General features: G+C 44.1%; 1 protein-coding gene and 1 non-coding gene across 2 annotated transcripts in view; both read left to right on the top strand.

Moving 5' to 3' along the window:
• The window catches only part of SYAP1 (synapse associated protein 1), a 48,618-nt gene extending 44,348 nt beyond the window's left edge, over positions 1-4,270 (top strand). The window contains exon 9 of the mRNA XM_012434459.2: positions 1,932-4,270. Coding sequence (XP_012289882.1) covers positions 1,932-2,059 — 128 coding nt within the window. The 3' untranslated portion in view covers positions 2,060-4,270. The remainder of the gene's footprint in view (positions 1-1,931) is intronic.
• A 7,846-nt stretch (positions 4,271-12,116) lies between these two features.
• On the top strand, positions 12,117-12,178 carry LOC135269983 (U7 small nuclear RNA). Its single transcript, XR_010338213.1, has one exon. It is a non-coding gene; the product is annotated as a U7 small nuclear RNA (small nuclear RNA).
• Positions 12,179-12,384: the final 206 nt, after the last annotated feature.

The following is a 12,384-nucleotide window of genomic DNA, read 5'->3' as shown; positions in this document are numbered from 1 at the left end:
AGCGAAACTCCGACTCAAAAAAAAAAAAAAGACAGAAAGAGCTAAATTGTGGTGAGGAACTGTTGTAATGGAGAGGCGGAGTTTCGCTGTTGTTACCCAGACTGGAGTGCAATGGCGCAACCTCGGCTCACCGCAACCTCCGCCTCCTGGGTTCAAGCAATTCTCCTGCCTCAGCCTCCCAAGTAGCTGGGACTACAGGCACGCGCCACCATGCCCAGCTAATTTTTGTATTTTTAGTAGAGACGGGGTTTCACCATGTTCACCAGGATGGTCTCGATCTCTTGACCTCGTGACCCACCCGCCTCGGCCTCCCAAAGTGCTGGGCTTATAGGCGTTAGCCACCGCGCCCGGCCCTCTTGGTGTCTCTTAAGTGCTAGTATTACAGGCATGTGCCACCACCTGCAGCCCAACAGTCTTTTTTTTTTTTTTTTTTAAGATGGAGTCTCACTCTGTCGCCCAAGCAGGAATGTGGTGGCGCAGTCGTGGCTCACTGCAACCTCCACCTCCCGGGTTCAAGTAATTCTCCTGCCTCAGCCTCCCAGATAGCTGAGATTACAGGCATGCGCCACTGTGCCTGGCTAATTTTGTATTTTTAGTAGAGACAGGGTTTCTCCATGATGGTCAGGCTGATCTCCAACTCCTGACCTCAGGTGATCCACCCACCTCAGCCTCCCATAATGCTGGGATTATAGGTGTGAGCCACCACACCCGTCCTAAGGTTTATTTTTTTTATTTTTTATTTTTCCTGTTTTAATCCTACTTTATTAAGGTGTCATTCTAAACATTACATGAAGGTTTATTTTTAAAAGACAGGCCAGAGTGGCTCACACCTGTAATCCTAGCACTTTGGGAGGCCAAGGCGGGGAGATCATGATGTCAGGAATTCAAGACCAGCTTGGCCAACATGGTGAAACCCCGTCTCTACTAAACATACAAAAACTAGTGAGGCGTGGTAAATCACAGCTACTCAGGAGGCTGAGGTGGTAGAATCACTTGAACCCGGGAGGTGGAGGTTGCAGTGAGCCAAGACCGCACCATTGCACTCCAGTCTGGGTGACAGAGCAAGACTTGGTCTCAAAAAAAAAGAGACAAAAAATGAATCTTAGCTTTACTTTTTAAATAGTTTGTTTTCTCACTATTTTATAACATTACATAGCAGATGCATTATCCTACACACACAGAGGTATACTGAGTGTCCAGGCAGAAAGTTGCAGCTGTAAATCTCAACGCAGAAGACCAGTGTGAGTGCTTCAGCCAGAACACCATGAGAGAGCCCACACTGACTTCAAAACCCGGTGTCTGTCTCCACTCTTAAGAAGACAGGATCTTTGTCTGCATAGCAGTTAAGCATAGACTGTGGAGTCTGCAGATGTGGTTTCATCCTTATATCTGTCGCTGTCAAATGTGATCTTGGACAAGTTGCTTAAACTCTCCTAAACCTCAATTTCCCCATCTGTAAGATATGGCTAATAGTAGTACCTTGTCCATGGACTGTTCTAAGGATAAAAAGCCTGGTACATAGGAAGCAGTTAGGCCAGTGCCCAGCTCGGTAAGTGCTCAATAAACGTTAGCTGCTTTTGCTACCATCATCATCATTGGTAATGGTAAAAAATTAACTTGCAACCAAATACTATCAATTATCCATTTAAAGAAAAAGCAGAGGCATGGGGAAAGCAAAATAACACCCAAAATATATTGATGACATCTGATACCTTTGCTTCTATATTAACAGATTTATCTTTCTAATTGTATTTATACTTGGTCATTGTTAAAATTTAATGACTTTTTATGAGCACACACAGTAATGAAGCCTGAGATGTTAAAAATTAAGGCAGCTAGGACTTTACATAGGTATTTGAGATGGACCGAATTGTGAACCCCAGCATTATGAGTTCAGAGAAAATATTTTTCTTCTCCTTTGTTTCTTTTAGAGGATTCTGCAGATTGGGAAAAAGAACTGCAGCAGGAACTTCAAGAATATGAAGTGGTGACAGAATCAGAAAAACGAGATGAAAACTGGGATAAGGAAATAGAGAAAATGCTTCAAGAGGAAAATTAGCTGTTCCTGAAATAGAAGAATAATCCTTAACAGTCTGCAAACTGACGTTAAATTCTAGATGTTGACACTCACTGAATCAGAAGGTATAAAAGAGTATAACTTTGGGCCGGGTGCGGTGGCTCACGCCTGTAATCCCAGCACTTTGGGAGGCCGAGGCGGGTGGATCACAAGGTCAAGAGATCGAGGCCATCCTGGTCAACATGGTGAAACCCCGTCTTTACTAAAAATACAAAAATTAGCTGGGCATGGTGGCGCATGCCTGTAATCCCAGCTACTCAGGAGGCTGAGGCAGGAGAATTGCCTGAACACAGGAGGCAGAGGCTGCGGTGAGCCAAGATCGCGCCATTGCACTCCAGCCTGGGTAACAAGAGTGAAACTCCGTCTCAAAAAAAAAAAAAAAAAAGTATAACTTTATGAAATTCAAAATTTTCCTTTTTTCAAGTGGAAACTTGCCTCTTCTACTTTAAAAAAGTATATAGAACAGTTACTTCTAATAAACAGAAAGATGTTTTGTAGAACATTTCTTTAATATGAATCAAGTTAGAGATGTCTTTGTAGGCAGTATGGCTATCTTTGCCACAGAAACATAAGCAAAATTTTAAGAGTTCTGTTTTCCATGAGGTTAAAAATATAATTTATTCCTCAGTTGTGGTTTTCTAAATATCTGTACTCCGCATTCCATTTTCATTCATAGGCGGGTGTTAAAGCACCTACTTAATGGGTTGATTACTATCAAAATGACCAAATTATACCAAAGAACTTAAGAGGAAGCACTTTTAGAACTATTCGCTTGTCAGGTATTTTCTAAAATTCCACCTGAAAGCCAAAATATATAATAAATAAGTTGATTTTAATTATATAAGCACCACACAATTTGACATTAAGAAATACAGTGCAGGCCGGGCATGGTGGCTCAATACTTGTAATCCCAATACTTTGGGAGGCTAAGGTGGGCAAATCACCTGAGGTCAGGAGTTTGAGACCAGCAGCCTGGCCAACATAGTGAAACCCCATCTCTACTAAAAATACAAAAAGTAGCTGAGCGTGGTGGCAGGCGCCTGTAATCCCAGCTACTAGGGAGGCTGAGGCGGGAGAATATTGAAGCTGGGAGGCAGAGGTTGCAGTGAGCCGAGATCATGCCCCTACACTCCAGCCTGGGCAATAGAGTAAGACTCAGTCTCAAAAAAAAAAACTGCAAAAACATTTGTTTTTCTCTTGGGCCTTTTCTTTCTTTCTTTTCTTTTTAAACTATACCAGAAATTTTACATCACAGTTTTTATACAAAGTAGGACCTTCCATCCTTTTTGTATTATAACAACCTTCAGAGGCCCATTCCCCTTAAAGTCTGTTGTTCTTGTTTTAATCATCACCACATGTAAATGTTTTAGCTTTATCTTAAACTGTGAGTCTTCATAAAATTGTGCTCCTCCGAGTTCACCTTCTAGAACTTTATTGATTAATCCTACTGTATTCTGTTACACCAGCAGATACATGTTCGTAGAATATGATTATTTTAAAAGAACAAGGTGGTTTCATGTCAGAGAACTCCCTAAGCATTTGTTCCCCAAACCTTTCATGTTTTTCAAGAAGCCTTTATTACATAAAGGGGAATAGGATTAAAATGTTTCTTTATAAGAAAAATATACATATTTATGTTCTTGGCCCCATTAAAACTAGTCAGTGGTCCTTTAGCAAAGATACAGTCAACAAGAGAACTGAGTATGGGTCCAGGCATTACTCCTGTTCGTAGTTGCGGAGGCATGTGTCTGAATGAGCCAGACTGTCTCAACTGGAGTCTCTTGGGTTATAGCAGTAAACCCATGTATTCCGTGAAACCACTGGCCCCGTCATCAAAAGGTTTCCACTTGTGGTGCCACAGTTGCTTATTACTGAGTTTGAGTTCTAAGATGACTGGCAACTTCTGAGATAATCTCATTGAAGCGAAGAGTTTCATTTTTTTTTTTAAATAGAGTTTGCTGGAGGAAAAGAAGCATGTTAAATGTTTTTAAGCAGCTAAAAGTCCTAGATGGAAGCATATCAGGATGTTTCTGTGCTTGCCTCTTAGTAAATGTACTAAAATTCTTTTTTTTTTTTTTTTGAAACGGAGTTTTGCTCTTGTTACCCGGGGTTTCACCTTGTTGACCAGGATGGTCTTGATCTCTTGACCTCGTGATCCACCTGCCTCAGCCTCCCAAAGTGCTGAGATTATAGGCATGAGCCACCACGCCCGGCCTAAAATTCTTATTGAAAAATGTTGAATAGGCCGGGCACGGTGGCTCACGCCTGTAATCCCAGCACTTTGGGAGGCCGAGGTGGGTGGATCACAAGGTCAAGAGATCGAGACCATCCTGGTCAACATGGTGAAACCCCGTCTCTACTAAAAATACAAAAAATTAGCTGGGCATGGTGGCGTGTGCCTGTAATCCCAGCTACTCAGGAGGCTGAGGCAGGAGAATTGCCTGAACCCAGGAGGCGGAGGTTTGCGGTGAGCCAAGATCGCGCCATTGCACTCCAGCCTGGGTAACAAGAGCAAAACTCCTTCTCAAAAAAAAAAAAACAAAAAAAGAAAAAAAAGAAAAATGTTGAATAGGGCCAGGCGTGGTGGCTCAGGCCTGTTATCCAAGCACTTTGGAGGCCAAGGCGGGCGGATCACCTGAGATCAGGAGTTCAAGACCAGCCTGACCAACATGGTGAAACCTCATTTAAAAAAAAATAAATAGCCGGGCGTGGTGGCTCACGCCTGTAATCCAAGCACTTTGGAGGCCAAGGCGGGCGGATCACCTGAGATCAGGAGTTCAAGACCAGCCTGACCAACATGGTGAAACCTCATTTAAAAAAAAATAAATAGCCGGGCGTGGTGGCTCACGCCTGTAATCCAAGCACTTTGGAGGCCAAGGTGGGCGGATCACCTGAGGTCGGGAGCCTGACCAACATGGTGAAACCCCGTCTTTAAAAATAAAAATAAATAAATAAAAAAGAATAAATAAAATAAAAAAGAAAACTGTTGAATAAACACACAAAAAAGTATCAGAGAAAGAGAAAAACCCTAAAATGACAGTAGAGGTGTGTGACAGTTACTGCTTTCAATTTTACATAATATTGCATTACAAACAACCTAATTATTCATTGCTCTGTGAAAATAAAAGGATAAAATAAGATTTTGTATGCACTGTAAGAATACAGTTGTGCTGTATTTTTATGGATTCATCAAGGAGTAAAATGTTCTGCTTTAGTAAATTATGCAGGTAACTGAAGTGTTATTCCTTTAAAGAGCAAAGTAATGCATTGCCATGTTTGGTGGAAATTTTCTAAGTATTTCTTACATGCTTAGGGATTAGCCGACAAGATACACCAAACACAAAAACCTGTAAAACTGAATAAAATGCCAAAATATGAACATCACACTATGGAGATTATGCCTCACTACTCAGTGTGTGGCTCAGGAACCAGTGTGTGTAGCCCTGCACTGATAGTTTGTTAGAAATACACGGTCTCAAGCCTGCCCCAGACCAGCTGATGTTACCAAGAACCCCCCAGGGGATGAGAACAGACATTAAAGACTCAAGGGCCGAACTTGGTGGCTCACACCTGTAATCCCAGCACTTTGGTAGGCTGAGGCAGGCAGATTGTTTGAGCTCAGGAGTTCAAGACTAGCCTGGGCAACAGAGAGAGATCCCTACCTCTACAGAAATACAAATCAGCCAGGTGTGGTGGCCCACACCTATGGTCCCAGCTAGTTGGAAGGCTGAGGCAGGAGGATTGCTTGAGCCCAAATCGAGGCTGCAGTAAACCGTGATCATGCCACTGCACTCTAGCCTGGGTGATAGAGACCCTGTTTCAAAAAAAAAAAAGGCCAAAGTTTTTAGGGGGATGAGAAATACTCTTGGTAAATTAAGCTTTTTTTTTTTTTTTTGGAGACAGAGTCTTGCTCTGTCGCCCAGGCTGGAGTGAAGTGGCGCTACCTCAGCTCACTGCAACCTCCGCCTCCCAAGTTCAAGTGATTCTCCTGCCTCAGCCTCAGGAGTAGCTGGAACTACAGGCATGCACCACCACACCCAACTAAATTTTTTGTATTTTTAGCAGAGATGGGGTTTCACCATGTTGGCCAGGCTGGTCTTGAGCTCCTGATCTCAAACAATCCGCCTGCCTTGACCTCTCAAAGTGCTGGGATTACAGGTGTGAGCCACTGTGCCCGGCCTTAATTGGTAATTTTTTTTTTTTTTTTTTTTGGGACGGAGTTTCGCTCGTTACCCAGGCTGGAGTGCAATGGCGCGATCTCGGCTCACTGCAACCTCCACCTCCCGAGTTTAAGCAATTCTCCTGCCTCAGCCTCCTGAGTAGCTGGAATTACAGGCATGCGCCACCATGCCCAAATATTTTTGTATTTTTAGTAGAAACGGAGTTTCTCCATGTTGGTCAGGCTGGTCTTGAACTCCTGACCTCAGGTGATCTGCCTGCCTCAGCCTCCCAAAGTGCAGGGATTACAGGCATGAACCACCGTGCCCAGCTCCCCTCACTCCATTTTTAATTAAAGATAAACATTTTTTCATTAGGAAAATTAGACATATAAATGTTAAACTTAATTTTAGCAAATTTAGTTTTCAACTTTTTTTTCTTTTTGAGACGAGGCTCACTTTTGCCTGGCTGGAGTGCAATGGGGCAATCTTGGCTCACTGCAACCTCTGCCTCCCAGGCTCAAGCGATTCTCCTGCCTCAGCCTCCAGAGTAGCTGGGATTGCAGGTGCACATCACCACACCTGGCTAATTTTTGTATTTTTTTTCTTTTTTTTTTTCCTCTTTTTTTATTTTCAGTCTGTGCTCATTCATTATAATTTTTATATTTTTAATAGACACGAGGTTTCACCATGTTGGCCAGGCTGGTCACGAACTCCTGACCCTCAGGTGATCCACCCGCCTCAGCCTCTCAAAGTGCTGGGATTACAAGCATGAGCCATCATGCCCAGCCAGTTTTCAACTTTTAAAAGTAAAAGTGGTAGAAATGTTTTGTTTTGTTTTGCTTTTTGCAAAAAGGTCTCGCTGTGTCATGCAGGTTGGAGTACAGTGGTGGAATCTCAGCTCACTGCAGCCTCCACCTCCCAGGCTCAAGGGATCCTCTCACCTCAGCTCCCGAGTAGCTGGGACCATAGGCACACGCCACCACGCCTGACTAATTTTTCTATTTTTTGTAGAGATGGGTGTCTCCTCATGTTGCTCAGGCTGGTCTCAAACTTCTGAGCTCAGGTGATCCATTTGCTTCCGCCTTCCAAAGTGCTTATTATAGGCATAAGCCACTGCGCCCAGCCAAAAGTGGCAGAAAAATTGATATGGTTTATAATCAGTTTTATTGTGGGGAAGGTGGGCCATTTTAATGAATAATTACTTCTATAGACTACTGAGTCATGACATGACAAATACACACGAAGCTAATCACATGCAGTTATATAGTTGTTATCACAAATCATCAAATTACTTGTCTGGTCCTCACACTAAGGGGTTTTCTTAGATAAAGCCATCTGTGATTTCAGTTGTTTAAAAGTGTGACTTTTGGGGCCGGGCGCGGTGGCTCACGCCTATAATCCCAGCACTTTGGGAGGCCGAGGCGGGTGGATCACGGGGTCAAGAGATCGAGACCATCCTGGTCAACATGGTGAAACCCCGTCTCTACTAAAAATACAAAAAATTAGCTGAGCATGGTGGCGCGTGCCTGTAATCCCAGCTACTCAGGAGGCTGAGGCAGGAGAATTGCCTGAACCCAGGAGGCCGAGGTTGCGGTGAGCTAAGATCGCAGCATTTCACTCCAGCCTGGGTAACAAGAGCGAAACTCCGTCTCCAAAAAAAAAAAAGTGTGACTTTTTAAACAGCATTTATTCAATGCATCCTGATTTATTTCACAATGAAAAATTATGTTACCCTTTTTTTTTCTGAATAAATAAACCTTACTTTAGTGGCAAGGTGTTAAGTTATCATGGTTGTTCCTGGATAACTAAAAATTCAGGTAAAGAGTGTCTGACCTGCCCGGACCCTCATAACTTGGACCCCAAGGCGCGACCAAATTAGACCAGATGAAAGAGGAGTTCAGGCTTTATTGGAGAGTCTCCGGGCGGACTGGACTCGTAACGGGGGAAGAGTCAGCAGTCTCGCTCCGGCTTTCTTTGTTCTGTGGCTTTTATAGAGGTAGAGTGACTGGGGGAGTGGGAAAGCTGGCGTGTCGGGTGGCGATTGGGTAGGTGGGATGTCGCGCGGGAAGTTTGCTGGGCAGGAGTTAGTTGGGCGGGAAGCTGCTGGAGAGCTGACGGGCCAGGCCTGTTGCTGGGCAGAAAAGGAAGAGGGGCCTTTTAAGTGGAGAAGCCGAGTACTTTCTACGTGGCTGGGACCTGGGTGGGGTGAGAGGGGGGCCCGAGGGTCTCCTGCCAGACAAAGAGGACCTGTGAATATTTTAAAGCCATCTGGCATGTAGGCTTCTATTGTTAGAATTAAAACTGCCTTGAGATAGTATTGCTTTTTTTTTGAGACAGAGTTTTACTCTTGTTGTCCAGGCTGGAGTGCACGATCTCAGCTCACCGCAACCTCCACCTCCCAGGTTCAAGTGATTCTCCTGCCTCAGCCTCCCTACTAGCTGGGATTACAGGCTCACACCACCTTGCCCGGCTAATTTTTGTATTTTTAGTAGAGACGGTGTTTCTCCATGTTGGTCTGGCTGGTCTCGAATTCCCAACCTCAGGTGAACTACCCACCTCGGCCTCCCAGGGTGCTGGGATTACAGGTGTCAGCCACCACAATTGGCCTGATAGTATTGCATTTTTTTTTTTTTTTTTGAGACAGAGTTTCGCTCTTGTTACCCAGTCTGGAGTGCAATGGCGCAATCTTGGCTCACTGCAACCTCCACCTACTGGGTTCAGGCACTTCTCCTGCCTCAGCTTCCTGAGTAGCTGGGATTACAGGCACGCGCCGCCATGCCCAGCTAATTTTTTGTATTAGTAGAGACGGGGTTTCACCATGTTGACCAGGATGGTCTCGATCTCTTGACCTCGTGATCCACCCGCCTCGGCCTCCCAAAGTGCTGAGATTACAGGCTTGAGCCACCACGCCCGGCCTGATAGTATTGCATTTTAAGAACACGTTTTACTTTCATTATGTAGACTTCTCAAATTCAATGGATTGTCCTTCATAATAGACCATTCTAACCCACCCTCAGTAGCTTTGGTATTCTAAGGCTGTTCTGGGATTTTTCCTTCACTGCCACCTGCCCCCAAGGAGTGACAATATATAGTGATCTTTCTTGTTCTTCCCTGATAACCATAATGAACAGTGACTATGCATAACCATAATGAACAGTGACTATGCTTTCTGCTGGCCAGAGCTAAAACTCAGTGACGTAAACCAGCTCCTATGACCTAATAAATAGAGGTAATAGATCAATTCATCATAATGGAGGTTTTGGGTGACTACTTCTACAGTATCCAGTGTCCAACTATAATCACCATAATAGCCATAAAGTGCATGATATTCCCTGCCATTACTGCACTTAGACAATGAAAAAATCCTCATACAGCAAAATGACCATGTCACTCAGCAATTTTAAACCGTTTCATACAAATTTAGGGTATAAATGGCATATGAGAACTGAGCTAAATAATATGCCACTACCGAAGGAGTGTGGCACAAGAACACTATATTAATGCCCCTAACAAAATTATTGTTGAGTGCTCATTGTTAATGGGATTAACAAAATACATCTTTGTGAAATTGAGGCATGAAAATGGATACTATATAAAATCTGGGGCTGGGCGCAGTGGCTCACGCCTGTAATCCCAGCACTTTGGGAGGCCGAGGCAGGTGAGGTCAGGATTTCAAGACCAGTCTGGGCAACATAGTGAAACCCCGTCTCTACTAAAAATACAAAAAATTAGCTGGGTGTGGTGATGTGCACCTGCAATCCCAGCTACTCGGGAGGCTGAGGCAGGAGAATCATGTGAACCCGGGAGGCGGAGGTTGCAGTGAGCCAAGATTGTACCATTGCACTCCAGCCCAGGTGACAATGCAAGGCTATGTCTCAAAAAAAAAAAAAAAAAAAAAAAACTGGATAACACACAAAGGTAATTAATAAAAATAGTCCAGGCACAGAGGCTCACGCCTGTAATACCAACACTTTGGGAGACTAAGGTGGGCGGATCGCTTGAACTCAGGAGTTTGAGACCAGCCTGGGCAACAGGGTGAAACTCCGTCTCTGTTAAAAAAAAAAAAAAATTAACCAGGCATAGTTGCCGGCACCTGGAGTCCCAGCTACGCAGGAGGCTGAGGTGGGAGGATGGCTTGAGTCCAAGAGGAGGAGATTGCAGTGAGCCGTGATCAAGCGGCAGCACTCCAGCCTGGGCGACAGAGCCAGACCCTGTCTCAAACAAACAAACAAATAAATAAATAATAATGAGCTTGTGATGGATGTCTTGATGTCCACATTACCATGCTTTTAGAAATGGGCTAAACCATTCAATCTCCTGGTGGTGGGTAGTCATCCTCAAGCGTGACTGCACAATAGGACTGCTGGCAAGTCCAGCTGCTACTGATCCTCAGGCTCCCCTGCAGAGATACTTCTTTATTCGGCTGGGGATGTAGCCCTGAGGGTACAGGGTTGTTTGAAACTCTCCAAGACTTTGCAACAGCAGCCAAGATCTAGAACCCCGGAGCCCAGGGAAAGAGACTCGAGTGGAAAGTCAGGAGACTTACTTGGTGAAAATACTCAGCCTGACACACTCAGCTTCTTCTTCTTCTTTTTTTTTTTTTTTTGAGACAGAGTTTTGCTCTTGTTGCCCAGGCTGGAGTGCAATGGCGCGATCTCAGCTCACCACAACCTCTGCCTCCCGGGTTCAAGCAATTCTTCTGCCTCAGCCTGCCTAGTAGCTGGGATTACAGGCATAAGCCACCGCACCCAACCCACACTCAGCTTCTTTATTAGTACAATGAAAGGGTTGGATTGCACGTTTTTTAACATGCTATGTCTAAAATGTCATCCTATTTTTAAAGAGGCCTTTGTCAAATAAATACTGTTTTAGTTCTGTTTTCAAAATGGAGTTTTATTTTGTTTTTTAGTTTTCTGAAATGTACAATATCTCAGGTTTTCACATTGAGTACAACAGATTAAATATATGCATTTATCGTTACTCCATCCACAAACCCCACTGAGTGACAGTAAAGGAATAAAAAGAAAAGGTATAAATTCATAGTGACAAAAACAGAAGGGCCAGCAACAGCCAAGTGATAACAAGAACACTTTTGTGTTTCAGAAGCCTAGAAAGGCTCAGGAATTCTGGAGGTACAATAACTCTGAAGGCTGAGGAAAAGCTGGTATCAGGGTGGACAATTTACAGTCTCTGCCACAATCTACAACTGACCATTAAGGCCAAGTGGTATAAGCATATTATTATGAGATATAGAAGCAAACAGACAAAACTGCTAGGAGTTTTAAATGACTCCTGGGAAGTGGGAATTGGGGATGTGAAATGGCCTTTGCAAAAATTATAACAGTGAGAAAGTTTTTTTTTTTTTTTTGAGACAGAGTTTCACTCTGTTGCCAGGCGCCAGGCTGGAGTGCACTGGTGAGATCTCGGCTCATTGCAACCTCCCCCTCACGGGTTCAAGCAATTCTCCTGCCTCAGCCTCCTGAGTAGCTGGAATTACAGGTGCGTGCCACCACGCCTAGCTAATTTTTGCATTTTTAGTAGAGACGGGGTTTCACCATGTTGGTCAGGCTGGTCTCAAACTCCTGACCTCATGATCGGCCCACCTCAGCCTCCCAAAGTATTGGGATTACAGGTATGAGCCACCGTGCCCGGCCTAACAGTGAGAAAGCCATCACGGTGCATAGATCTGACCTAACTGACTCCATCTTGCTTCCATGTTCCTTCCAGGGCATAGGCCAAACTAACTTTGGGAAGAACTTAGTTTATAGTTTAACTTTGACACAAAGATTATAACAGCCCTTTCCTGAAACAAACCTCATTCTTGCCTGGGAATCAGACTGCCTTTGTAGGACTAACAAATTAGCCACAATATTGTGGTTTACTGTTACAGCTCCTTTAGAATTTGTCTAGCAGGTTTTCTGGTCTTTGCTGGAAAGCCCAAGAAAGTAATAATAATTTTTAAAAATGGCAGGGCACAGTGGCTCACACATGTAATCCCAGCGTTTTGGGAGGCTGAGGTGGGTGGATCACTTGAGGCTGGGAATTCAAGACCAGCCTGGCCAACATGGTGAAACCTCATCTCTACTAAAAAATACAAAACTTAGCCGGGCGTGGTGGTGCATGCCTGTAATCCCAGCTACTTGGTAG

This window comes from Aotus nancymaae, unplaced genomic scaffold (assembly GCF_030222135.1).
Source record: "Aotus nancymaae isolate 86718 unplaced genomic scaffold, 86718_ANA_hifiasm-v0.15.2.pri h1tg000058l, whole genome shotgun sequence".
Taxonomy (NCBI): domain Eukaryota; kingdom Metazoa; phylum Chordata; class Mammalia; order Primates; family Aotidae; genus Aotus; species Aotus nancymaae.
Note: the sequence above shows the minus strand (reverse complement) of the source record. Positions and strands in the feature narration are given on the sequence as shown.